General features: G+C 25.4%; 3 protein-coding genes across 3 annotated transcripts; 2 read left to right on the plus strand and 1 right to left on the minus strand.

Moving 5' to 3' along the window:
* Positions 1-4,354: 4,354 nt before the first annotated feature.
* Positions 4,355-7,534, plus strand: LOC113560655 (glucose dehydrogenase [FAD, quinone]-like). Its single transcript, XM_026966665.1, has 2 exons — positions 4,355-4,488; positions 5,681-7,534. Exons 1-2 carry the CDS (start codon positions 4,444-4,446, stop codon positions 7,466-7,468), a joined length of 1,833 nt encoding a protein of 610 aa, XP_026822466.1. The 5' UTR covers positions 4,355-4,443; the 3' UTR covers positions 7,469-7,534.
* Positions 7,535-11,015: 3,481 nt separating this feature from the next.
* LOC113560656 (glucose dehydrogenase [FAD, quinone]-like) lies at positions 11,016-13,460 on the plus strand. The gene is given in 4 exon segments (XM_026966666.1): positions 11,016-11,054; positions 11,674-11,742; positions 11,744-12,148; positions 12,150-13,460. Coding segments are annotated over 4 exon segments (1,824 nt in total).
* Positions 13,461-14,508: 1,048 nt separating this feature from the next.
* LOC113548312 (circadian clock-controlled protein-like) lies at positions 14,509-18,830 on the minus strand. Its single transcript, XM_026949123.1, has 7 exons — positions 18,672-18,830; positions 17,591-17,678; positions 17,303-17,395; positions 17,054-17,201; positions 15,491-15,624; positions 15,049-15,207; positions 14,509-14,819 (listed from the first exon to the last, which is right to left on the minus strand). Exons 2-7 carry the CDS (start codon positions 17,670-17,672, stop codon positions 14,659-14,661), a joined length of 777 nt encoding a protein of 258 aa, XP_026804924.1. The 5' UTR covers positions 17,673-17,678; positions 18,672-18,830; the 3' UTR covers positions 14,509-14,658.
* Positions 18,831-25,569: the final 6,739 nt, after the last annotated feature.

Genomic DNA, 25,569 nt, shown 5'->3' on the forward strand with positions numbered 1-25,569 from the left:
TTATGTATACTCATCTATGGTCAATATGTCATGTGTGTGCTAAGCAAACTGTGCTTACGCTTTCATCTTTAACTATGGTGCACGATTTAATTGATTTAATGGATTTATACATTTTTGATTTTCTGGTTTTCATGATTTTGACGAATTTCGTGAAAAGTTTATAATAAAATTCTAACTGTATATTGTATTTGTGTATATATACCATTTACTATAATCAATGTTTGTCATGGAGCTAAATAGTTTTCAGGTACCTATTCAACGTCTTCCAGTCGTACAAATCGTTGAAATGGAGGATTTCGAATTATTTCAACGCGAATTGGTTAGTGATGTTTTTATTGACAAAATATTTAAGTGTTTTTAAAATGAAAAATAAACAAAGTCCAAATTACCTATTGTAGATATTATCAGCGCCGGATCGGCGAAATGGAGGGGGGGATGCGAATCGTGATGATTGGCACGGGGGGGGGGGGTCAAATTACCAAACAACGGTCTTGGACAATTGGTTCCCGCGAAAAAATATCGTATGCGGACAATTGGTTCTCGTCATAATTTTATACCCGGACAATTAGTCCCCGGCTTAAAAGTTAAATACAAAATATTTTTTTATCATTAAACATTCTTTAAAATGTATTTTCAATAATATAATACTTTTAGAATATAATAACAGTTATTTGTTAAAATAAAAATAAAAATGAACATAATAATATAATAATAAATTAATAAATAATATTATAGTCGAACATAAAAATAATTTAAGTATAACATAATAATTACAATTTATGAAAATCTCGAAAGCCTACACAAATAATTCAAAAGATCATTTTTTGAAAAGTTATTATTAAAATTATTACAAATAGAAACAATGTTTTTTTCTTTGTCGCTTAAAGGTTTCAAAAAATTATTTAAAAAAAACATCATCATTATTTTTTGTCAACGATATCATTGTTGTTGAATTAATTATTTGTATCAATTCAATAAAATTATAAATATTTGGAAGTTTAATTCTAATAATAATTTTAAATTTATTATTAAATGCTTCAGATTTTGTTATTAAAAATACATAATTTGTTTAAATTTTATATTGCTTCAAAGCTTAAAAATTGAACGCAAGGTTATTCTAAAAGTATTGTATTATTGAAAAAACATTTTAAAGAACGTTTAATGATAAAAAAAATATTTTGTATTTAACTTTTAAGCCGGGGATTAATTGTTCGAGTACAAAATTATGACGGGGACCAATTGTCCGTATACTGCAAATAACAGTGGCATAATAGAGGGTGGCTGAATTATGAGAAGGTGCTTATTTTATACTTTGCCTCGGGTAAAAATATACTTGATCCGGCACTTGATGTTAGTTTGTGGTAGCAAGTGAGGTGTTCTTGCAAGCTCTGTGATTCCACATCTGACTCAACCCTGTTAATTCCTGATGAAGAACGTCGTACCCACTATACTTGGGTATATGTTCCATAGCTATATGGCTATCATAGAATTTTATATTTTATAAACATTTAAATTTTTTTATGTTACAATATTTTAATGCATAATATTAGACATTAGTTACCTACTTGTTGGCTCTTACCTATCAGATATTTAAATAATATATTTGTATCCTGATGACATTTTGCATCTCATAAATTTGATATTTCGATGAGTATTCAGAGTATTATTATTTAAAATTTTTGGAGTAGATGGACTGTGAGACTACTCTAAATTTTTACTAATAATACGCATTGAAATATCAAAATATACGGAATGCAAAATGTCATCAAGAAATTAATTAATTAATTTCAATATATGATAACTTATTTCTATAATATTATGCATTAAAATATTGTAAAATAAAAAAAATGTTAATAAAATATTAAATTCTACGATATTATCAGACTATTTTAAACATTCCATCATGTATAATAAATAATAACTAAAATTTTTAAAATATATTTTGTTAATCAATATTCAATTGGATTATTTTATTATTCGTTCAAGTAATATTTTTTTGTATACTAAAAATATTGAAAACAAATAAATTGTACCTATATAGTCTGAAATAACATAAAATTTACAATTTGTATTCCTAGCTGACCTAGCTTGACATTTATAATGGGAAATGCTAAAGCAGTCTTACGTAGATTGGATAAAATAACATTGGTATCTATAGCTAGAATGACGTGTGCGTCAAGTGTTAATACTGCACTGTAAAACCGATATGGAATTATGTATATAAATAGATGGTAATAAAAATGAGTATCTAACTAAACAAAAAAGAAAAATTTTTTTTTTCATCTGCGTTCGACATAAATGACATTTACTGAACAATCGATTAGATATTTAAGTACATATATGTATATATTATTGTTGAATGTTGTAATGACGTGATGTTTCTAAGTTATTTCTTTCTATGTCATGTGTCAAATATATGATAATTAACAACATATATGTCCCAACTAACGATGCTAATATAAATAGTAAAGAAATACAGACATAATGTTCGTTTTTGCAATCATTCGCTCAACACCAACTCCATTTTTATTTGCTTACGCATAAACCTTCTGATTTTTCTAAAAAATTATTTAAAAGTTGTTATACCAAATAACAAAACATATCAATAATAATAATGCAAATATCAAAATTAACGTTGTTCAATAACTTAAGAAAATCTTTTTCATAATCGTTTACTGTCTTCTTCCTGTAACTCAGTATTAAGGTTGGTCATCATTTTAGAGTCCGGATTTATATTCTGTTAAAATGCTTGAAATATGATATTTATATGCAACTAAAATTGATGAAATATCCCCAAAAATATTCTTAGTATTCTCAAAATATTCTAAAAATATTGATAATACTAACTAATAAGTAAAAAAAAAATTGATTATGATGATTAATGAATTTATAGTTTAAAAAAAATATTATACAATATTTTTAAAGGGATGTACAATAATATATTTTTCCAAATTTTCCGGAGTAAAGTTAGTACGGCGGTTTTGGTTAACTCAGTTAAGTTAAAAGTTAATACACATTTTTTTAAAACTTTTTATGAAGTTAAAAAAAAGTTTTTTTTTTATTCGTTGGCGTACTTTATTTCTTATCAACACACAACTAAATTATAAACTATAATGCTTATACTTCATACAACATACAGTATTTCTATATAAAATGTGTTTTATTTAATTTTTTTTCGTTTTGTTTTCTAAATAAATTCACAATAAAATATTTTTTGACATGAAAACAACTGAAATAGTGAATGTAAAAAAAAAATTAATTAACTTAACTTATTTCTTAAAATGAAAAATAAATTCGTTAATTTCACGTTAATTAATAAATCAATTTAGTAAGTTAATAGTTAAGTTAATGAAAATCCAAACGTAACTAGTGAAGTTAATAAGTTAAAATTAACTTAACTTTTAACTTATTATCTCGTTAATGCCCAGTCTTGCCTGTAATAGACAATATATTAAAATATGAAAATTAAGAATGTATGTATAATATATATATCGATATATTTAAGATTTGAAAATATAGTATAAGTTTTACTTATGAGACTTCTAAGAAAATAAATAAAATTAACAAATTTATAAATTATGAATAAAATATATAGTTTTTTTGTTTATTGTTCCTAAAAAATTAAAACTAAAAAACCATGCATATTACATAATCATAAAATCGAACTTTAAATCTCTTTCGCAGGACTTGAATTTGGAAAAATTTTTTTGTTATATATGCTATTCAGAATTTAAACGTTATTCAACTTTTGCGTTTATCGTTATTAAAATTTAAAACGCTTTTACGTATGTACCTGTTTTAAAAGAACACAGTCCGCAATTTGACAAACACCCGACATCTGAACAATATTCGGAGAAAATTTAACACAATAGTTGAATTCTTACTATTAGCTATTGGCAATAAAATTATCCTATTAATACCTACCTATTAAATTTTAAATAATATCTATTGCAGGGATAGCCCGGATACGGAAGAAAATTAATTCTTCGATTGAGTAAAAAATAAAAATAAATCGAATAGAATAAATATTTCCACAAAACCATTACGTTTACAAATTTCAATCGTTTTTTGTCAAATATAACGTTATTATAACGTTTGCAAGCCCTGCTCTTTCGTAAATAAGCAAATACAAACATAAAATATTATGACAACTATTAAACATATGTTCACATGTGAAATAAATATATTAGTAAAGAATAATGATTTGATTGTTGAAACTTATTTAATATAAATCAAATTATAATGTATGATAGTTCAAACCATGTTAAAATTTTAATCGTAACGTTAATATTATTAAAATATATTATACACGAAGGATGACAATATTTTTATTAAATTTAAAAAAAAATAGTTTTTTAAAAATACAATTCATATTATACAATAATAATTTATAATTTTCATTTGTACAGAATACAGATTTCAAATTAATTTTTAATTTTTACTATGAATGCTAAAATAATTACAGTTACTGCGTTTTGTATGGTATCGGTATGTTACTATTAATTACGTAAAAGTTTATTTAAAAGATATACTGTTATTTTAGAATAGTAGTACACAATTCACTATAATTACTTTTTTTCTTGCGTAAAAGAAATTGCATAAAAATATTTAAAAGTAATAATGGTTTAAATCTGTTTTTAAAATGTACTTATACAATGAACATTTTTCATAAAAAAATTATACATACATATTTTTTGAAAATTTTTCTATGGTTAAACTTAAGTATTTTATATATTATTATTATTGTAATTTAGGAGTATTTATAAAACAGTGAGTTATTTATTATTGATTATAATATTTTTATATGCCTAACTCCTCAAGAATACAGAAATTAATTTAAATGTGTATGTTATCAATAGTTAATTCATTTAGTAATTATGATAATAAGAACCTATATTTAAATATGGAAAATTATGAAATTGTTCAGATCAACAAAACATTAGGTACTTGGGTACAACTTAGTATTTTATATAGTTTTGGACACATAATTTAAATAGATGTTTGAGCATAATCTTATTTTATTAATAACAAATAAAATAATTATTTCACATTCAACAAATTACAAAATAAAATAAAAAATTCTTTAAATATTAATCTAAATCTAAAAAGTAGAAATGATATTATTACCATTTAAGTATATAATTTAAATATTGTTGGGAAAAACAAATAATAGGTACATAAATAATCTGAACATGTTGGCGTACATAATATGTTTTACTAGTTATATATTAAATAATTCAAAAATATAATTATTAATATAATGAATGAAATTATTTTTATTTCAAAAAATCGGATAGTTATTTTAATTAATTAAAATTCCTAAAAATGAAAATAGTAATAATTATTAATCGATGATTTAGTGAATTAATAATTAATATAAATTATAAATTTTAAACATTTAAAATTAACAAAATTATTATATGTTATAATTTATAAGTATAATAAAGCTGACTTCAATAAAGATAATTTAATAATTTATTTCATTAAGATTTATATTAAAAGAATCAGAGTGAAGAAAATAGATTAAGTATAACATTGAATGATTTAAACGTTTCATTTCATCCTAACAATTCACATTAATTATCCTCTTCATTAAAATAAGTGATGAATAATAAAACACACAAATCTAAATATTATTAAATTGATTTATAAGTTTCATGTACACATTAATTGTATCCAGGTACTGCAAGGATATCATACAATAATTTATCCAACCGATTACGCATCTGCATTATATGAAGACCCCACGCAAGTAACATTCGACTTTATAGTGGTCGGAGGAGGAAGTGCTGGAGCAACAGTAGCTGCTCGTTTAAGTGAAATACCCGAATGGAATGTCTTACTATTGGAAGCTGGAGGTGATCCACCAGAACTAACCGAAAATCCACTTTTATGGACTCGTAACCTAAGGACGGAATATGACTGGGAATTTTTTTCAGAGAAGAACGACATTTTGTTTAAAGGAATGGAGAAGGAAAGGTGTATTTTATCTAGGGGCCTTGGATTAGGTGGATCGTCTTCAATTAATGCAATGATATACTTGCGAGGTACTGTAGAAGATTTTAATCAATGGAAAAATAAGTATGGTTGTAATGGATGGGGCTATGAAGATGTTTTACCATATTTTAAAAAATCAGAAGATTTTGTAGATACGTCTAGATATAATCAGGAAATTCATTCACAAGGTGGACCATTGACTGTGACACCATTAGAAACATTTGATCCAGCTTATAAGGTTATAGCTGAAGCGGAGCAGTCTTTAAATTTAATTCAGGTGAATGATTTTAACAGAAAAGAACCAGTTATCGGGTACGGTAATTTTGATTCAAATACTCGTGATGGTCGTCGATGTAGTACATTGAAAGCGTTTTTAATACCATCAAGTAGTCGTCCAAATTTGTATGTAGCAAAATATACTATTGTTACCAAGGTTTTAATTAAAGATGACGTAGCAGTGGGGGTAGAATTCAAATATTCATCAGATGAATTTAAATCAGTAAATTGTACAAAAGAAGTGGTAATATGTGCTGGACCTATAAAAAGTCCACAGCTTCTTATGCTTTCTGGAATCGGACCAAAAGAACATTTAAATGATCACGGTATCCCTACCATTAAGGACCTACCGGTAGGTTTTAACATGCAGGATCATATGTCACTTCCAGCATTAGTATTTACAGATCGTAAATATAGACCAATGGAGGACATAATAAATGAAAGTAATGATTTGTTGAAAAATGAAATAAGTCTGTATTCAAAAAATATATCATCACTTGGACTTAGTAAGCTTATGACATTTTATAAATCAAATGACGATTTAGATTATCCTGATGTACAGATTATAAAATTCAGAATTCCGTTCAACTCGACAAATACTCTTCCAAACAAAATAAATGTATTTACAAACATGTTTGGATACGCTAAAGAAGTAACAAATGTATACGATGAATTAAACTTGTTAAGTGACCTTATAGTTATGGCACCAATTATTTTACAGCCATTAAGTACTGGCAGAGTTATGTTGAACTCGATCAATCCATTGGACAAACCTAAAATATTTTTAAATTATTTATCTTGTGATGAAGAAATAGAAACCCTGTTAAAGGGTATTGAATTTATTGTAACGTTATCTAAAACTAAAAGTATGATAGATGCTGGGCTTGTATTAGAGGAGTTGAAATTATCGAATTGTGCTGATCATATTTGGGACACTAGAGATTATTGGATTTGTGTCATTCAGAACTTGGCAGCCCCTTTTTATCACGTTGTCGGTACCTGTAGAATGGGTTCAGAAGACGATTCCTGTTCTGTTGTTGATCCTAAATTAAGAGTGAAAGGAATAACTGGGATGCGGGTAATTGATAGTTCAGTTATGCCGAAAATTGTTTCTGTAAACACAAACGCAGCTTCAATAATGATTGGAGAAAAAGGAAGTGATATAATAAAAGAATGTTACGGAAAGCTTTCATGAGTATAAATTATAAATATTAGAATTAACAAACATTTTTATTGAATGTACTAGAATATAGAAATAATTGCCAAACAATTAATATATTTTTTTTTTTTATCTTTAATAAGTGATTTTTTATTTACATTTATTAGATCTTTATTAAATCATTATTTAAATATATTATCTTTGTTAATTTTTAGACAATTATATTTCAATCTTATTACAATTCCTAATGTTGATTTATTTATTTAAATTTGTTTATATGGATTTAATTTCAAATAATGCTTTTTTTATTTTTATTTTTCCATTTAAATATTATTTACAATAAATAATTATCAATGTTATTACATCAAGTTTATTATTTTCTTAACTAAAAAGTTCTTGAACTATTTTGAACCAAACAAAATCTATCCTATCTTACTTCGTTTTATATTTAACGTATATTTATCGAGGAATTATTAAAAGTTGGTATAGTTTATGTATTTTTGTCATCGATATCATCGATAATCTTTTTGTATGAGAATCTAGCTTATAGTAGAAGTTAGCTTTCATTTGCGTTTAATGTTTAATATGTCGATAGTTATATGTATACATAAATTACCCTAAGAATCGAAAAATACGATAAATGTATATCTTTCGCATTAAAGTTTCATATAAATTACATGATAATAACTATATAAATAGTAAATTACGTAATGTTTAACTTTAAAATAAATATTTAATGTAGTGACAATGTTTCAAGGATATATATAGTATACAATATGTCAGTAGTTCTCAACCTTTGTTGATTCATGTCACCTTTAGCCACTAAAATCAAACACTACGTCATACTAATATCAGAAAAATAAAGAATATTAACTGTATATATTAGAATTATTCATTTATTAAAAAAATAAAATAAAAAATACAGTTTGCATAAAAATAACAAATATACACTTTTTTGAGATGTTGGCTTCACTATACGTCGACACTTTAAATTTTAAATTGGTAAATAAAAATAATTAAGAGCAAAAATAATAGTGATTTGTATAATACATTTAATAGGTAATTTGACCCAGGCAGAGATTCTTTTGCCCTTAAGCTGGGTCCATGTCACCCCGGTTGAGATCTAACAGTTAGTTGAATAAAAACTTGGCGGTAAAAGATATTTTACTAAATTATCCTACCCAGAATTAGTACTTGTTAGTTTTTTAAATTTGTATTTTGTACTTCAAATAATTAAATGTTCATTTTTTTAAAATTATCATTGTGAATAAATTATATTTATTTATCTTAATAAATAAAAAAATATTATCTACCAATTATAATAAATATCACCTTTACTAGGAATTTGTCCCTATATTATATAATTAATTTTTAAATACATAAAAATAAGTATTTGCAGATAATTAGTCAGTGGTGTCCAAAAACTTTCAAAAAAATAATACAATATTCATTACATAAATGTCACAAAGTAGTACTTTGGTGAATTTGTGATATATGTATAAAAATAGTATCTTAAACAATCAAATACATAAGCACTTCTATTTGACAACTAAAAATCAAATTTTGACATATAACCAGTGAAAAACTATACTAAAGTTACCAGCAGTTAATATCTAATGATTTGATACAAATTAATCTTTATTTAAAAATTATAAATTTCAGAATTCCGTTTACTCCTACAAACAGTATTCAATAATGATAGGGAAAAAAAATTGATATGATAATTGAATGTTATTGAAAGTTTTAACGAATAAAATGTAAATACAATAATTATTCGTAATGACTAAAATTTAATTTACAAGAAAATATGAATAATCATGATTTTTTATCTTATAAAGTAATTTTCTATTGACGTCAATTTATATTTAAATTGTTTATTTGTTAATTATTATTGGCTCAGCTTATTTGCTTCATTGGATTATTTACTCGTACTTATGAGTTTTCAGTGTTTTCACTATATACTAAAATAGTAAAACGCTCGCTAAGAATATGGTATATTTATGATTGTATATATTATGAAACATAAAATATGTAAAACATTTTTATAAATTTTTCAAGTTATTTAAAAAAAAAAGATAGAATCTTCATGATTTTTAAAAATTGTTTTATATACTATCTCTATATTCATAAATAACATTTAATGTAAACCACAACTTTAAACTTTAACTTCATTTTTTAAAAACCTTGTAAAAACAAAACATTTGTTGAAACAAAAAAATTAATAAATAAAAAAAAAAATTGTTATTTTTTTAAAAAAATACATATTCTATTTAATTATAAGATGAAAAACTATCGTCGTATAATTAATAGTATCTAAATTTTCAAACATGTTACACATACAAATGGTACAATATAAAATAGTAAAAATTATTGATACGGATGATTTAAAGTTGGAATAATTATCATACAATTTATGAAATATTTATACTAAATCTAGAAAACAACAATCAAATTATTCATTCGTATAGTCCAAAGGAGTTCAACAATTATTATTGAACACGGTTGTCGGTTGATCTATAGTAACAATACTAAAATATTAGATGAAAAATAAAATATTAAGAAACAGTTATAGGTTATTTTTTAAATTATTTACTTACTGGATGTATTTTGTGATAATATTTAAATATAATTATAATAAATAGAAATTAATTATTTGTTAAACACTATAATATTCAGCTTGTTTAAAATAAAAGTAATAATTATATGTAATTTAAATTTGGCGTAATCTACCAAAAATAGTTTAACTTCAACAGCTATATTTACTGTCTTTGAAATACTTACCAATATCATAAAACATGTTATATTAATATAAATTAAAGTATTGATTATTAAAAACTATGACCTATATTGAATTTATACAAATTGACAGGTTTTTATAGTTTTACTGAAAAATGATTAGTTTAATAAAATAATTAGACGGAATGGAGCAATTTTTATCATATTTTAAAGCGATATTAAAAAAAATAGTTTAAATTAGGATTCAAAGATATATTTAATGTAGAAATTTATTTATACAATTTTTTTTTAAATATTAAGATAAAATTAGTAATTATTCAGATATAAATCGAGTTCAACATTGTAATTACTAATTAGTACCTATATAAATTATTTACGATTATCATAAAAATAAATCTGATTTCAGATTGAGAGTTTTTAACAAATTTAACATGTACTCAGAGGCTACAACACAACATTTTTAGAGTTTTTTTTTTTTATTTACTGTTCCTAAAAAAGCTATAACTAAAAAAAGCATTTATATTACATAATCTGAATTTATTATATATCACACATAAATAAGCAAATACAAACAGAAAATCTTATTTAACTGTTAAACATATATTGATATGTAAAATAATTATGAGTTATGACGAATAAAATATAAGTTTGCGTATTATATAATATTAATAGAACAATAAATGATAGTTTAAACCATATTTCAATTTCATTCGTAACTTCAATCTATTTATGTTATCTTATACCCATATGGAAGACGATTTTTTTTCTATTAATATAAACAATTTTTTTGAAAATATAACTTACGTGATAGAAATTTTTAATTACATTTGTTTTTGAAATTGTTATCATGAATGTTAAAATGATTGAAGTCACCATATTTTTAATGGTATGTGTCTATGTAAAATATTAATGTTTTGTAAAAATAAAAATAATATTTATAATAATGTATATGTATAATATCTTTATTATGTTTGTAATGTTTGTATAAGAGTCTTTAACGTAAACTATTTCTTCTTTTTTAATAGTAGATTTTTTATACTTATTATTTACGTAGACAATATAACAATGTACTACAAAAATATTTGGTGTTAGGATCTGACAATAATAATAAAACAAAGGAACTATATTATATAATTATAGTGGTCGCATAATTATGTTCAAATCTTTTGCTATTAAAAATATATTTACTTATCTAAACGTATATATTGTTGACAATTTTAAATAAGTAGTAGCTGTCTAGCTAAGATGATATTTTACTAATCCAACTATTTTTTTGAATCGATAACAATAATTATGAACATAATATCTATAATTTTCTATTATGAGCAATCGAAATACTGTTATTTGATCAATTTAAATTTTAAATACCATCAGTAATAATAAAAAAATACTTTTATTATTGAAATGACTAATAAGTATAATGCATAAAATATAAATTTCTATGTAATTACAACATTATTAAAGCTAATTTTTAAAATTTATATAAACATATGTCTTGTATCTAGATAATACAAGGATATCATACAATAATTTATCCAACCGATTACGCATCTGCATTATACGAAGACCCCACTGCAAGTAACATTCGACTTTATAGTGGTCGGAGGAGGAAGTGCTGGAGCAACAGTAGCTGCTCGTTTAAGTGAAATACCCGAATGGAATGTCTTACTACTGGAAGCTGGAGGTGATCCACCAGAACTAACCGAAAATCCTCTTTTATGGACTCATAATCTAAGGACGCAATGTGATTGGTCATTTTTGTCGGAAAAGAACCCTTCACTTTTTAAAGGAATGGAACAAGAGAGGTGCATTATATCTAGGGGTTTTATGTTAGGTGGATCTTCTTCAATTAATGCAATGGTGTACTTGCGTGGTACTATAAATGATTTTAGTCAATGGAAAAATAACTATGGTTGTCATGGATGGGGCTATGAAGATGTTTTACTATATTTTAAAAAATCAGAAGATTTTGTAGATACAGTCTAGATATAATCCGAAAATTCATTCACAAGGTGGACCATTGACTGTGACACCATTTGAAACATTTGATCCAGCTTACAAGATAATTACTGATTCACAGGAATTAATTAATGTAATTAAATTGGACGATTTGAATATAATAAAACCTGCTGTCGGTTATGGCAATTTTGATTCAACCACTCGTAATGGCCGTCGATGTAGTACATTGAAAGCGTTTTTAATACCATCAAGTAGTCGTCCAAATTTGTATGTAGCAAAATATACTATTGTTACCAAGGTTTTAATTAAAGATGACGTAGCAGTGGGGGTAGAATTCAAATGTTCATCAGATGAATTTAAATCAGTATATTGTACAAAAGAAGTGGTAATATGTGCTGGACCTATAAAAAGTCCACAGCTTCTTATGCTTTCTGGAATCGGACCAAAAGAACATTTAAATGATCACGGTATCCCTACCATTAAGGACCTACCGGTAGGTTTTAACTTGCAGGATCATATGTCACTTCCAGCACTAGTATTTACAGATCGTAAATGTAGACCAATGGAGGATATAATAAATGAAAGTGGTGATTTGGTGAAAAAAGAAATTAGCCTGTATTCAAAAAATATAGCAACACTTGGTTTAACTAATCTTATGACATTTTATAAATCAAATGACGATTTAGATTATCCTGATGTACAAATTATAAATTTCAGAATTCCGTTTAACACAACAAATACTTTTCCAAACAAAATAAATGTATTTACAAACATGTTTGGATACGCTAAAGAAGTAACAAATGTATACGATGAATTAAACTTGTTAAGTGACCTTATAGTTATGACACCAATTATTTTACAGCCATTAAGTACTGGCAGAGTTATGTTGAACTCGATCAATCCATTGGACAAACCTAAAATATTTTTAAATTATTTATCTTGTGATGAAGAAATAGAAACCCTGTTAAAGGGTATTGAATTTATTGTAACGTTATCTAAAACTAAAAGTATGATAGATGCTGGGCTTGTATTAGAGGAGTTGAAATTATCGAATTGTGCTGATCATATTTGGGACACTAGAGATTATTGGATTTGTGTCATTCAGAACTTGGCAGCCCCTTTTTATCACGTTGTCGGTACCTGTAGAATGGGTTCAGAAGACGATTCCTGTTCTGTTGTTGATCCTAAATTAAGAGTGAAAGGAATAACTGGGATGCGGGTAATTGATAGTTCAGTTATGCCGAAAATTGTTTCTGCAAACACAAACGCAGCTTCAATAATGATTGGAGAAAAGGGAAGTGATATAATAAAAGAATGTTATGGAATGCTATGATAAATTATTGTGATTTATAAATATATAAATTTACAATTATTATAATGGATGTATCTACCTACTAGAATATGAAAATAATCATTATTTTTTATCAGTAAAATGTATTTACAATAATATATAAATTTATTTTAACAATCTCGATGCTTATGTATTATTTAAGTTGCTTTGTATATACATTTTTTCATAAGAAAATGCACTTTTGTTTTTATTGTTGTTAACAGTGAACGGTTTTGTATATTTTATTATTTACCTAACCAAAAATATTTTTATACAAATTTAGTTTTTTTTTTATAAATGACGATTTAAAATAATTACTTGCTAAGCAGAAATACTTCAACATTTTATAATAAATCTCTTTATAAGATTTTTTTACCAAATTAAAAAATATCGAGAACCTATAAACACAATATTTTTTTACAAACATTTTAAGTTAAAATTGTAATTCAATATATAAAAACCGCAAAAAATAGCAAATTATTTTGTAGTTTAAAGTGCGGAAAACCTTTTTATATTTAATACTAAGTTTTGAAAATTTAATCGAATGTTTTTTATACATTTTTTAATCTATTAAGAAAAAAAATAAAACTTAATAATACTTATAAACATACCCATGGACTATAATATTATGCATCTGACATCATGAGTTTATTTCTCTTCTCATTTCACCGAAGTTATAATTATGATAGATGGAGTCAAATTGGTTACTGGTAAGTAACTGTACATAGATCTAACTTATAGTACCTATTAGTGTTTAATATTTAGCCTTACTTATAATCATATTTCGTAAATTTCAATATATTCGGGATATATCTCTTAACGAATCATAAGTCTAGAGTCTAGAAACGTATTTCACTGTTAACAATATTTTTTTTCTTTTGATCTATATAATTATATATCACATTGTAATTTTATAAATAAATTATTTATTAGTTACCAGTTAGTATTCAATATTCAGTATCAGTATTGCTATTTATTATAACAGTATTCACCATCAATAATGAGATTTTCAAACTAAATAAAAAAGTTATAATATAAAATAGTTAACAAATATTTGTGATCATAAAGATTATATTTAATAATGGATGACTTATGAATATAGTACACTGAAATATATGAAAATGATTAATAAATGATTGAATATAAATTACGAAAAATATTAAATTTAAAAATTAAATTCGATCGTAGTATAATACACGCATCAAGGCAGTTCTTTGGGTAGAATTTCATCGTAAAGTATAGTTTTCAATATATTATTGGCAATTTGCAACGCGAATTCGACAGTAATCTCTTCTGCGATTGGAGTGATAATATCCAATACAACTCGACGGTTTTGGTGATAAAACGCCGATGCCGTTTCCGCTAAAACATTCAAATAGGTACATATAAGTAATTTATAATAAAAAATTTAATCAACTTTTTTTTATGAAAATAAACTTTTACGATAAATCATCGTGACTTATGTACGATGTATTTATTAATATTGATTTAAGAATTAAAAATGTTTTTCAATTTATGAATTAAAAACAAAAATACAATCAAGTTAAATTGTTGAATAAAATATATTTATAGTCTATAGTAAAGAGCATACTTAGGACATCATTATTTTTGTTGATGTTTTGGGGTATTATTTTTCCATTTGCGTCTCCAACTTTAAGTTTGATTCGAATATCCTTAACTTGGAAGTATTCACGATTCTTTTTGTCTTTTAATACTTCAAGACTTGCTTTGACGTCAGCTTTTGTGTTAGCTGTGAATAAAATATCAATTAATATTGATTGTATGATAACAATATATTACCTAAATAAATTGTGGTTCACATAGACGAGTATAATTTATTTAGGTTCACTAAATAATTTTTTATTTATAATTATTATTTTAATTTTATTAATAATTATATACCGTTCAACATACTTGTTATAATAACAATTATTCATTAGTTTCTTTACGCTATATGAAATTACGAACACGGTGTAATACTAAATATACATCTACTAAGTTGATAACACGGTTTCATGTCTTTTGCGACTTACTTATATTCCCTCTAAATATTCCTTGACCTTGGAGTGGAACAACCATTAGACGACCGTCGATGTCGTACGTACAGTTAACGAATAAATTCGGGAGAACAATTGTTCCTTCGCCATTCAACTTTTCAAGATTTACCCTGAAACAATATATATAACGTCACTAATTAAAATGTTTTCATTAAAAAATTCTTGGTATCATGTTGTCATTGGTGTCAAGTTCTTTGGAAATAATAAACGTCTACATCCACCAAGATATAATTAAAGTTATTGCGTAACGATAATAGTATTATGTCTTGTTATTTGGTCCAGTTTTTGCATCACCGCAATTTTGTGTTGTGCAATTAATAAAGAAAGAAATTATTAAGATAGGAAATATTTTTTTTTTTTATAGAAAACCTATCGATTATGTATGGAATATTTCGACAAATAATTCATTCGGATGTTGTTATTGTTATGGTCAACTGTCAATATTGTAAAACGCGACACACTGTGAATACTGAATAATTTTGTTACCACTTTCACTGAATCACGCGTTTTTACTTTTTATAGCTATTATTTAAAAGACACGTGTATTATGTATATTTCAAATCATAATGTTTAATTTAATTAAAAGTGTATTTTATAATTTAGGATTAAATTAAATTCTAACTTATATTACACATTTAAATACACTCATTTTTATAATAATTTAATGAATTACACATCAGTTTTGTACATACTAATATTTTAAACTATAAATTCAAATAGCAATTAATTTAAATTAATTGAATTTAAAAAGTCCAAGTTATATTCGGATTACTTAAAGTTTTAATTTCAACTCATAGATATCCATGTATACCTAATAGTATTTTTATAATTTTTATTTTGTAATTTTATTTTGTTTGTTTATCGATATACCAATAAAGTAATAACTTAGCGTTCTAAAAACACTACATTTTTAAATAGGATCTCTTAAATTGAAAAAATTCTAAGCACTTATGCTGTAGAAATTTAATAATTTGACAGTATACCTAAATGTTATAAAATAATGAATAATAACTGTGTATGTTAAAATTAAATATTAAAGTTTTATTTTAATTTTTTAATATTTGACAATTTAAAAGCAATGACACGTATATTTATTCGTCTGTATTGATTTTGAGTTGTAAACATGTCATACTGACAATATGTGAAATGTTTATATTTATGCATATTAAATACATATTAAGAAATAATAGAAATATTCAGCATATAATTTTTAAATCAATTTTTACTATCTTAAATCAATAATAAAAATTTATTTAAATCCCAGAAAACATTAAATGTTTGTTAAATAGGTTTACAAAGTGAAATTAGAATCAAATTTTTTATATTGTTAAATGCATATAGGGGTATAATTATTATATTTTAATACAATTAGATTAAAATATATTATTGCTTTTAAAAAGCAAAATACTAATGATATTATGTCATTTGGTAAATAATAAATACTCGTATGTTGGCCTTTCCAATGTTTTCATAAAAATGTAATTTAAAAAAAATAAGTAGGTACCAAACTGTACAATAAAATTATAACTAACTACTTACTTAAGATTGTTGATTACAAATTTAGAACCACCCCATGCTTGTATATCTTTAATAGTTGCTTTAACTTTAAGGGCATCTTCATTTCTATTTACTGCCAACATGGGTATGACCATTGGTTCCAAAGCAGGGATTTGCATTTTAGGTATACCTATGTAAAAATAAAAAAAACAATTTAATTTGTAACATCTTAAATAAAATAAATAAATCGAAATCTTATTTTATAAACATAATAGATATTATATAAACTACCATTAGGTAACTCGGGTCTTAAGGATTCGATAGTTTGTAGCAAGCATTTTTCTATCTGAGGATCACTTCTTTTACACACGTGCACGAAGTTGGCTGAAAAATAAAGGTACTTATGAGTATAGTATATTTGAAACATAAATTATAATACAAATAAAAGTATAAAATGAATAATATATAACTAAAGTTTTATTGATTTAAATCTTACATAAGATTTCATACGTCGGTTATTGTCTTTTATTATTATTATTAATATTATTTATTTATAAAATTAAAAATACATTTACTCACGTAGTCTTTTTGCTGTCGTGTGTTGAGTTTGTAGAACGATTAGCGCTATGCTGACTATTGACAGGAACATTGGTCCTCCCATTATTAACTAAAGTTATTAATTAAAAAATATGTTATTTTTATTGCGTATAAAATAAACGATATGTACTAAAATACAAAATGCTGAATGCGTTTTTTTTTTCAAAAAAGCATTCATTGTATATTCTAGTATAGAACATATCTACTCATATTTTATAACGTATCTTAAAACTAAAAAGGGATTAATGATAAAAAAAAATGTTTCCTTCAATCTTTGGTGATATTTCCAAAATCGTCAGTTATCTTATTTCAAATAAAACTTAAGCAACAATTCCATATATACAAATTATAAATTTTTAAACCTTGATTTCATCGAAAATGTCGCAATTAATAATTATATATTTTCAACTACTATTAGCAAGAATGATAAATTAAATATGTACGATTAATTTATATTGTATTTCTTGTTCTGTTAAAGATTATCATCGTGGTATTATAATATGCGTACAATAGATTATATTAGTATTTTTAGTTAACTTTAAAGTTTGGCTGTGATCTCTATCATTACGTATATTATACACGTGAAATAGATGTAATTCATTTTGATTGATATAAAAAATAATAACTCTAGAACTGAAAATTAAACATAATAATATGTATATGAAACGCTCTCCATTTTTTTCTTAATTTTCAAGTGTGTTGATGAAATAAGAAAATAAAAAACGTCAGATGATCGATGTAATAACAGATAAATTTAAAAAATAATTCAAACTAGGTTGATAAAAGTCAAAAGAATGAGGAGAGAATAAGACTTCATAGAAATGTATAGAACTTGTGTACAGACAAGGCGATCAAAATAGTCTTCGTGTCTCCACGGTTTTACAGAACACAGAGCAGTGAGTTGATTATATGAACCAAATTAGATGAATATAATTTTTTGTGATAATACGGACTGGGCTGCTGTAGTGTACAACCAACAGGTTTGGAATATCGATTTTCGATTTATTTGAAAATCATGATTATTTTTATTTTATTTTTGAATATACAACGGTGTCGTACTTACGTTTTCTAAAACGTTTAACGATGAAATCGAAAACACCGATGGTCATGTGTGCTGCTCCTTTGCGTGTACGGTGGTGCCTTGCGATATCACCTCGCAACGTGGATAATAGAAACGGGTATTATCCTTTCAGCGCTGCGGCTGTATATATCAATGACCGGCCGGTCTCACTTGTCAGCGTTATATAAATTACCAAGGACCTCGGCAGCGGCGGTGGCTTGTTGAGCAACACCATAATCATAATAATAATACATTAATACTTACTGCAATATACCTACCTATACTATAATGATATGTGACTTCTTGCCCTCTCTTCGCGCGTATACGAAGTCATATTACAGGTATATACGCATTGTATTATGTTATGTTCGTTTCTTTCTCGGACGCAATCTCCTTGAATCCACTTTGGTCGTCCGCGGTCTCTTGCATTTCCCTTGCACACGTTAACGACGGCCGAGAGTATTCCGTAGCGCGATGACTCGTTACGAAATCGTCGTCGTCCGCAACGTACACCTATACGGCTATACATATATTAAATATGTATAAAACAATAATTTATACGTCTGACCGGGATAGCAGATTCGATTTTACGAGGATCAAGTATCTGCTGATGCTGTAGCAGCGCGCGCATGTCTATGGTTAAGACGCATCCGGTGATCCCGTGGGGAGTGGTGAGAGCATGGGAAATATTTTCTGTTCGGAAACGGAGAAAATGATGACCTCGTTGATGTTTATTCAGTTGTTACAGACTCTTTAGGTCTGCAGAAAGGTCGAATGCGCGTGATGTACAACATAATAGTATAGAGAGTACGCGTGTCATGATATACAGGGTGATTCACCAAACATGCTCACTTCCTTGTTTTTTTACTAGGTACATTTAAATTCTGACATTTTGGAATAATTAAGCATACCTACTAAAATATTATATTTTCAATTATTTCGATTTTTTTTATATTATCAAAGGAGTGTCCAGTGGTGATATATTGGTAATTTTGAGGTGTAAATTTAAATTTAAACAAGTAATCTCCGAGTAATTAAACGTTACGTATTAAGGATGTGCATGATAATAGGCCTAAAGATATGGGGACTTTAATGACATAACAATTGCTGTAGATACCAATATATTCACATTTTATCATTTTTCTGGTATATTATATGCTAAACTAAACATGTCATCTATTTTATATTTTTGTAAAACCGTTATTCTAAGGACTATATTATCCTTAGTACATAAATTTTACTAACTCAATAATTAATCGTTTTAATAATGATTTAGATACATTACATTTTTCACAATCTATACTGTAATAGATGGATTTTCATTTGAAAAAAATAAGTTGACATTGCTCATAAGACACTCCTGAAATGTTATAAGAAATTTAAGTATTCAAAAATATGGCTTCTTTGAGTAGGTATACTTGAAAACTTCAAAAATCATAGTTTGAATAAATGGAGCGGCCTCCGCGAATCACCCTGTATGCAAACAATCTGTATGTATACTGTTAAGTCTCGTTTAAGTCATCGTAATAATATTATGATGCCGTATTGCCGTCCGTCGAGTGGTTTTCGCGAGCATCGACAAATACGGACGAAATCACACTCGTTCATTATATACGAATCAATTGAATAACTACAGCTGTAGGCACGACCTATTAAATCGTTTAGATGCGAATAATAATAAGAGTATACGAATCCCGCGGAAGAACACAAGGTGTTTGCAGGACATAACGTAACTGCACTGTGTGTGGTAACTTGCAAGTTGCAGTATTTGCTATTATAATATCATATTATTTATATAGTAGTCAGGTGTTATCGGTACCTATATAGAGTTACACAGAGTAGAACGAAATTTGAGAAATATATTTCAACCGTCGGCGAGTTGACCGGGTTGTTGATTCATTTCTTAAACGGCATTTCAAATAAACACGGACGATACGCCTGACGTAGTGATAGAGTACTCACACAATGTGGCAAATGCCGATATTATGCAGTGGATTTGTATTGATTACCGATTAACGTCGGATTTACCATTAAATAAAATACGATGGATGCGAGTTTATTATAATAGCTGCAAAGTTGAATGTTGGTACAATATTGCATACAGACGATCGCAAACGCGCAAATACTTTTATATCCATTAAGTTTTTTAAAAGGTCATATTATAATGTTTATACCTTGTAAGTACGCACTTATAAGTATATTACTTACGTACACAATGTAGTTATGCATTTTTTTATGCATATTATAAAAAGTTATTACTATTTTCTTAAAATAAATTAGAATGAAATTAAACATATGGGTTTTAAATTATACAAATAAAATGTTTACAGATATTCGACATTAGGTTTTTATAAAATTTAATAAAATATCTGTTCAAATATTTTCTTTGTTTTTTGAAAACTTATAAATATAATGAAAATTTAAATTTTACATTAGTAAGTAATTTTATTAAATATTATATTCAATAAAATCCTGTTTTACGTTATTATTATGTAATAATAAAAAAAAAAATAAATAAATAAAATAAAAACAAACCCATTTTCCAAGTGGGTCAATAACTTATTATTATGACCTTGAGAATAAATAATTATTTAAACTTTAAATTTTCAATAAAACATGATATTAAAAATTATAAAAAATCCTTTTATTTGTTTTATTACCACATCTCATATTTATGTATAAAGGGTGATTTTTTTTTCAAACAACACTCATTATTTCAAAAAGTATTAATATTTTTGAAAATATTTTTTTACATAGTTTCAAATTGTTAAAAAAACAACATTTTTATTAAAAAATTATATTTTTAAATATTTTTTATCCTAATAAATTTTTAAGTTTTTTAGTTTTTTTAAAGACAACATAGATTTTTAATTTCATATTCCAAAGCAGAATAATTTTCTGAGTATTTTGGTAAATAAAATTCGAATTTAGGTCGAGTAGTTATGAGTTATACGTATTTAAAATTTAGTTGCGCGGTCGGAATGGTACAGGGTTACCCCGTAAAATTTTTGTCCACTACTCCGCTTGTCTAAACTGTTGTTTGATAAAAGAAAATATATATTTTTATAATCTATATTGACTGCCACACACAAATACTTCATGCCCCTTTATTATATAATAATAATAAATTAAAATATGCATAATAACATATTATGTAATTTGTTATATTTTGAGAAATAGATCTTGTGTCCACGAGTATTGAAACTTATTTTTGGATTTATAATTATTTTTACATATAAGTAAAATGCTATTAAATCAGCCTTAGCCTAGTTTTTTTGGAAAATTAGTAGATTTTTAATTATATACTGATAAACATTTTTGGAAGTTCATATTTTGTAATAATAATTATATAGCTTATATTAATTATTGTACTTTGTCTTATAAAATGTACATCTGCGTATTCAATTTGTTTTTATTTTATGATAAATATATGAATTGCATTCACTTTGGCGGTAGGAAATAGCTCAAGGTGGAACACAATAGTGTTTATTGTTTAGTATTTATAAGATGCATCAGTTTTTAATTAATTTAAAAATATTTCTAACACATACTTGTATTTTTTCTATACACAACTACACTTACTGAATTGGTTTTTGTTTACTATGATAATGAAGAAATTTACCTTACAACCACTAAATTAAGACAATAAAAATGTTATATTTCCCTATTTCATATTAGATATTTAGATAAATGGATTAAAATATTATTCATGTGACCTAAATAAAACAAGTTATTTCTATTTTGAAACTTTGATGTTTTATATTTGAATAAACTCTTTACTTTAATAAATCAAGCTTAAATTAATTTGTCTACATTTGCGTACATTTAAAATATTGAATATGTTATCAATAAACAACGAAATACGCTTTAAAACGAATTTTTTATTGAATTATTTATGTGATGATACACTTATAACCTCATATCTGAAAATGTGTAGGTAACGTGTTATAATTTACTTTTATTTCTTTGAATAAATCAAAAAATAGACTTGGTGTTTAAGTAAATATGAAATGCTGAAATTCGTTACAAAATTTTTAATTTCATATTACTCCTATATTATTATCTATACCTAATAACTGGTGATTTTCAACACAAGGACTCCACAATACTCTAGCACTTTTCTTCAACGCCATTGTCATTTTCACACTGAACCACTGGACTGCACAAAACTGATAACATCAAAAGAGTTTAACCATTAAAAAAAAATTACACATATCCAGTATTTCCTCTTGTAACTCAATTAACGCCTATTAGTATTTCATTACATATTACAGGTCAAATAAATAACAAATTAATATTTAAAAAATATAACGAAATATCTGAAAATGTATATATTTTACAATAGAAACGTTGTATTTATAAATACCATATATTATATACTACTATGGTAGTCAATGTATAATAGTTGAAATTTTTATTGAATTGTACCTATCAATACAATAAAAAGTATATAATGTTTGCGTGTATGTTGTGTAAGCAATCCTAGCAAACCTAGCCAATTTTTTAATTTTGTGATTTTAAGAGGGACTCGCAAAGAGATTTGTTGGCTCACAACATATTTTTTTGTTTGTGTAGGGTTGCCATTGGTTAAATAAAATAAAATACTAATTTATTATCAAAACCATTTAAAACTATATATAGTTAATATATTTAACTGAGTGTAAGGCAGAGTAAACCTTCTGGTATTATTTAATTTGACTTGGGCAATGCCGAGCAGGATTAACTTATATTAAATACAAATTAACAGAAAAATATGTTATTATTGCAGTTTGTTAATTATTTATACGGTGCTTATAATATAAACAAATGTATATGTGATAGATTGTATTAGTTTACATAATACTAATATTATATACCTTGAAAAAAGACTTTTACCATTTGTATTAAATTATTCATATGTTGACCAACAGGTTTAAAAAGTGTAATTAAAAATTATACATGTATGAGAAATGTACTGTACAGACAGAATCAAAGACTGGAAATTGGGTTTCTGAGTGTTGATTTTTGCTTTGCTCACCTCGATGGCTCGGCCCAAGTCAGCATTGTATTAATACATTCGATTCGAAAGCAATAATAAATCGTAGTATTCATAATAGTGGTTTTGAAGCAGTAATTTTGAGCATTTTAACAGCCTTAAAATAATTATTTTTTAAATAAATACCTATGAAAATACATAATATATGAACCTATATGAATCCATTATATTATTATATACATTTATTATATGAAATAGCCAATAGGTATAATATTATTCCTGTGGTATACAACTTGCACAGGAACTTGTTTATTAAAATAAAATAGGATAAAATAAGATAACCATAAACGATAGTGGTAGTTTACCATATTAATACTACTGAAAAATTTAATAAAAATCGGTTAAACGTCGATGGGCTGGACTTTATTTTAGGTTTTTAAATATCAACTAGCGGAGCTTTTATCGTTGTTTGAATTCCTTAGTTTATTATTTCTTTCTAGTTTTATACAAAACAAACCGTATCTATATCCTGTGTCGGAATTATTAAGAAACGAGACAAATTAATTGCAATTATAACTTTATCTCAGTACTCTTTTCGGCACATTTATTTCCAACAGGTATTGCATGTGTTGTGATACCGATACTTATCGATAAACCACGTGATAAGCGAAGGTTAAGTGGCTATTTATTTACGTATTAATAGACTTGCCATTCATCCCGGTTTTAAAGACGTATCCCGATGTCCCGGCTCGTCATTTAGTCATTTAGTCTGTTTCGGCTAAGGGGAAATTCACACCAAATCATTAAATAAAAAATATAAACTTAAAAATTTAAATTTAATTCAATTTGTTAATGTTTAGGTGAAATTGTTTGTTTTACGTACCTGTTATAATATATTTTTATATGTAATTAATAATAAGTTTTTAAAAATGAAATTTATCAAATATTTTAATAAATTTATAAAAAATTAATTTACTTATTTATACTTATTACACATTATGAATTAGATGATTAGTTTTGATTAGTGTTTACAATTAGAAATAATTGATAGGTAGTTAATGATTTATTAACGTTGATAGCCGTAGTTCAGCAGTTACCATAATATATAATCTTATAATAATATTGTTATAACTTTATCAATTTTCGCTAATCAAATTATAGGTCTTTATTATTCGTTACGATTTTTAAAACATAATTATAGCATTAATGTTAATAAAATATATTAATGTAAATATTTTAATACTTAGTAATTGTTAATTTAATCTTAATTTCAGTGGCGTAGCCAGAATTTTTTTCCAGGGGGGAGGGTGGATTAATTTTTGTAAAAAACAATTTAAGATTTTTCTAGCGATTTTCATAGGCCATTAAAAATTAAAATGATTTTTAAATTTTCTTAATATTTTGGGGGTGCCATGGCTTGCCACTTCCTAATTTACTTAGTGGAAAATTTAATTTCCATAAAAATTTCAATAAATGATTAAGGAAAACTTACAAACATATTGAAATTTTAATGAAATAAATTTTCGTCATTTATCTGTTAAATGATTCCCCGATATTTTTGATTAGTAGATATTTTATCTAGATTTAAATCCATATTCTTTGTCCTGTAAATTTGTTTATTTTTTTCTGTTAAAATTATTAAAATAAACATGAAGTAAGCCAAATGTTAATATAATTTATTATACTTTATTGACACTCATAAAACGAAAACGGACAATATTTAAACGTCTCATGGATATCACAGTGGATGGATATTTGAATTATTAAATTTTTCCTTCTCATACCTGTAACCTGTCAGCTATAAATATGATGTCATACATTAACGCTTATCGAAAGTGAAGTCTTATTATAATATAGTTTCTCTTGTTTAAAAAAAATAGTTTCCGTGACAAATGGGTATTATATATATTATTTCACTATTCGGAG

This window comes from Rhopalosiphum maidis, chromosome 4 (genome assembly GCF_003676215.2).
Source record: "Rhopalosiphum maidis isolate BTI-1 chromosome 4, ASM367621v3, whole genome shotgun sequence".
NCBI lineage: Eukaryota > Metazoa > Arthropoda > Insecta > Hemiptera > Aphididae > Rhopalosiphum > Rhopalosiphum maidis.

Bases quoted from the DNA above. Each gene is read 5' to 3' on its own strand.
- LOC113560655 (XM_026966665.1), top strand. From the start codon at position 4,444: ATGAATGCTAAAATAATTACAGTTACTGCGTTTTGTATGGTATCG. The intron at 4,489-5,680 runs GTATGTTACTAT...AATTGTATCCAG, and splicing joins CTGCGTTTTGTATGGTATCG to GTACTGCAAGGATATCATAC.
- LOC113548312 (XM_026949123.1), bottom strand. From the start codon at position 17,672: ATGGGAGGACCAATGTTCCTGTCAATAGTCAGCATAGCGCTAATCGTT. The intron at 17,202-17,302 runs GTAGTTTATATA...ATTTTTACATAG, and splicing joins AAGACCCGAGTTACCTAATG to GTATACCTAAAATGCAAATC. The intron at 15,208-15,490 runs GTAAGTCGCAAA...TTTTATTCACAG, and splicing joins AATATTTAGAGGGAATATAA to CTAACACAAAAGCTGACGTC.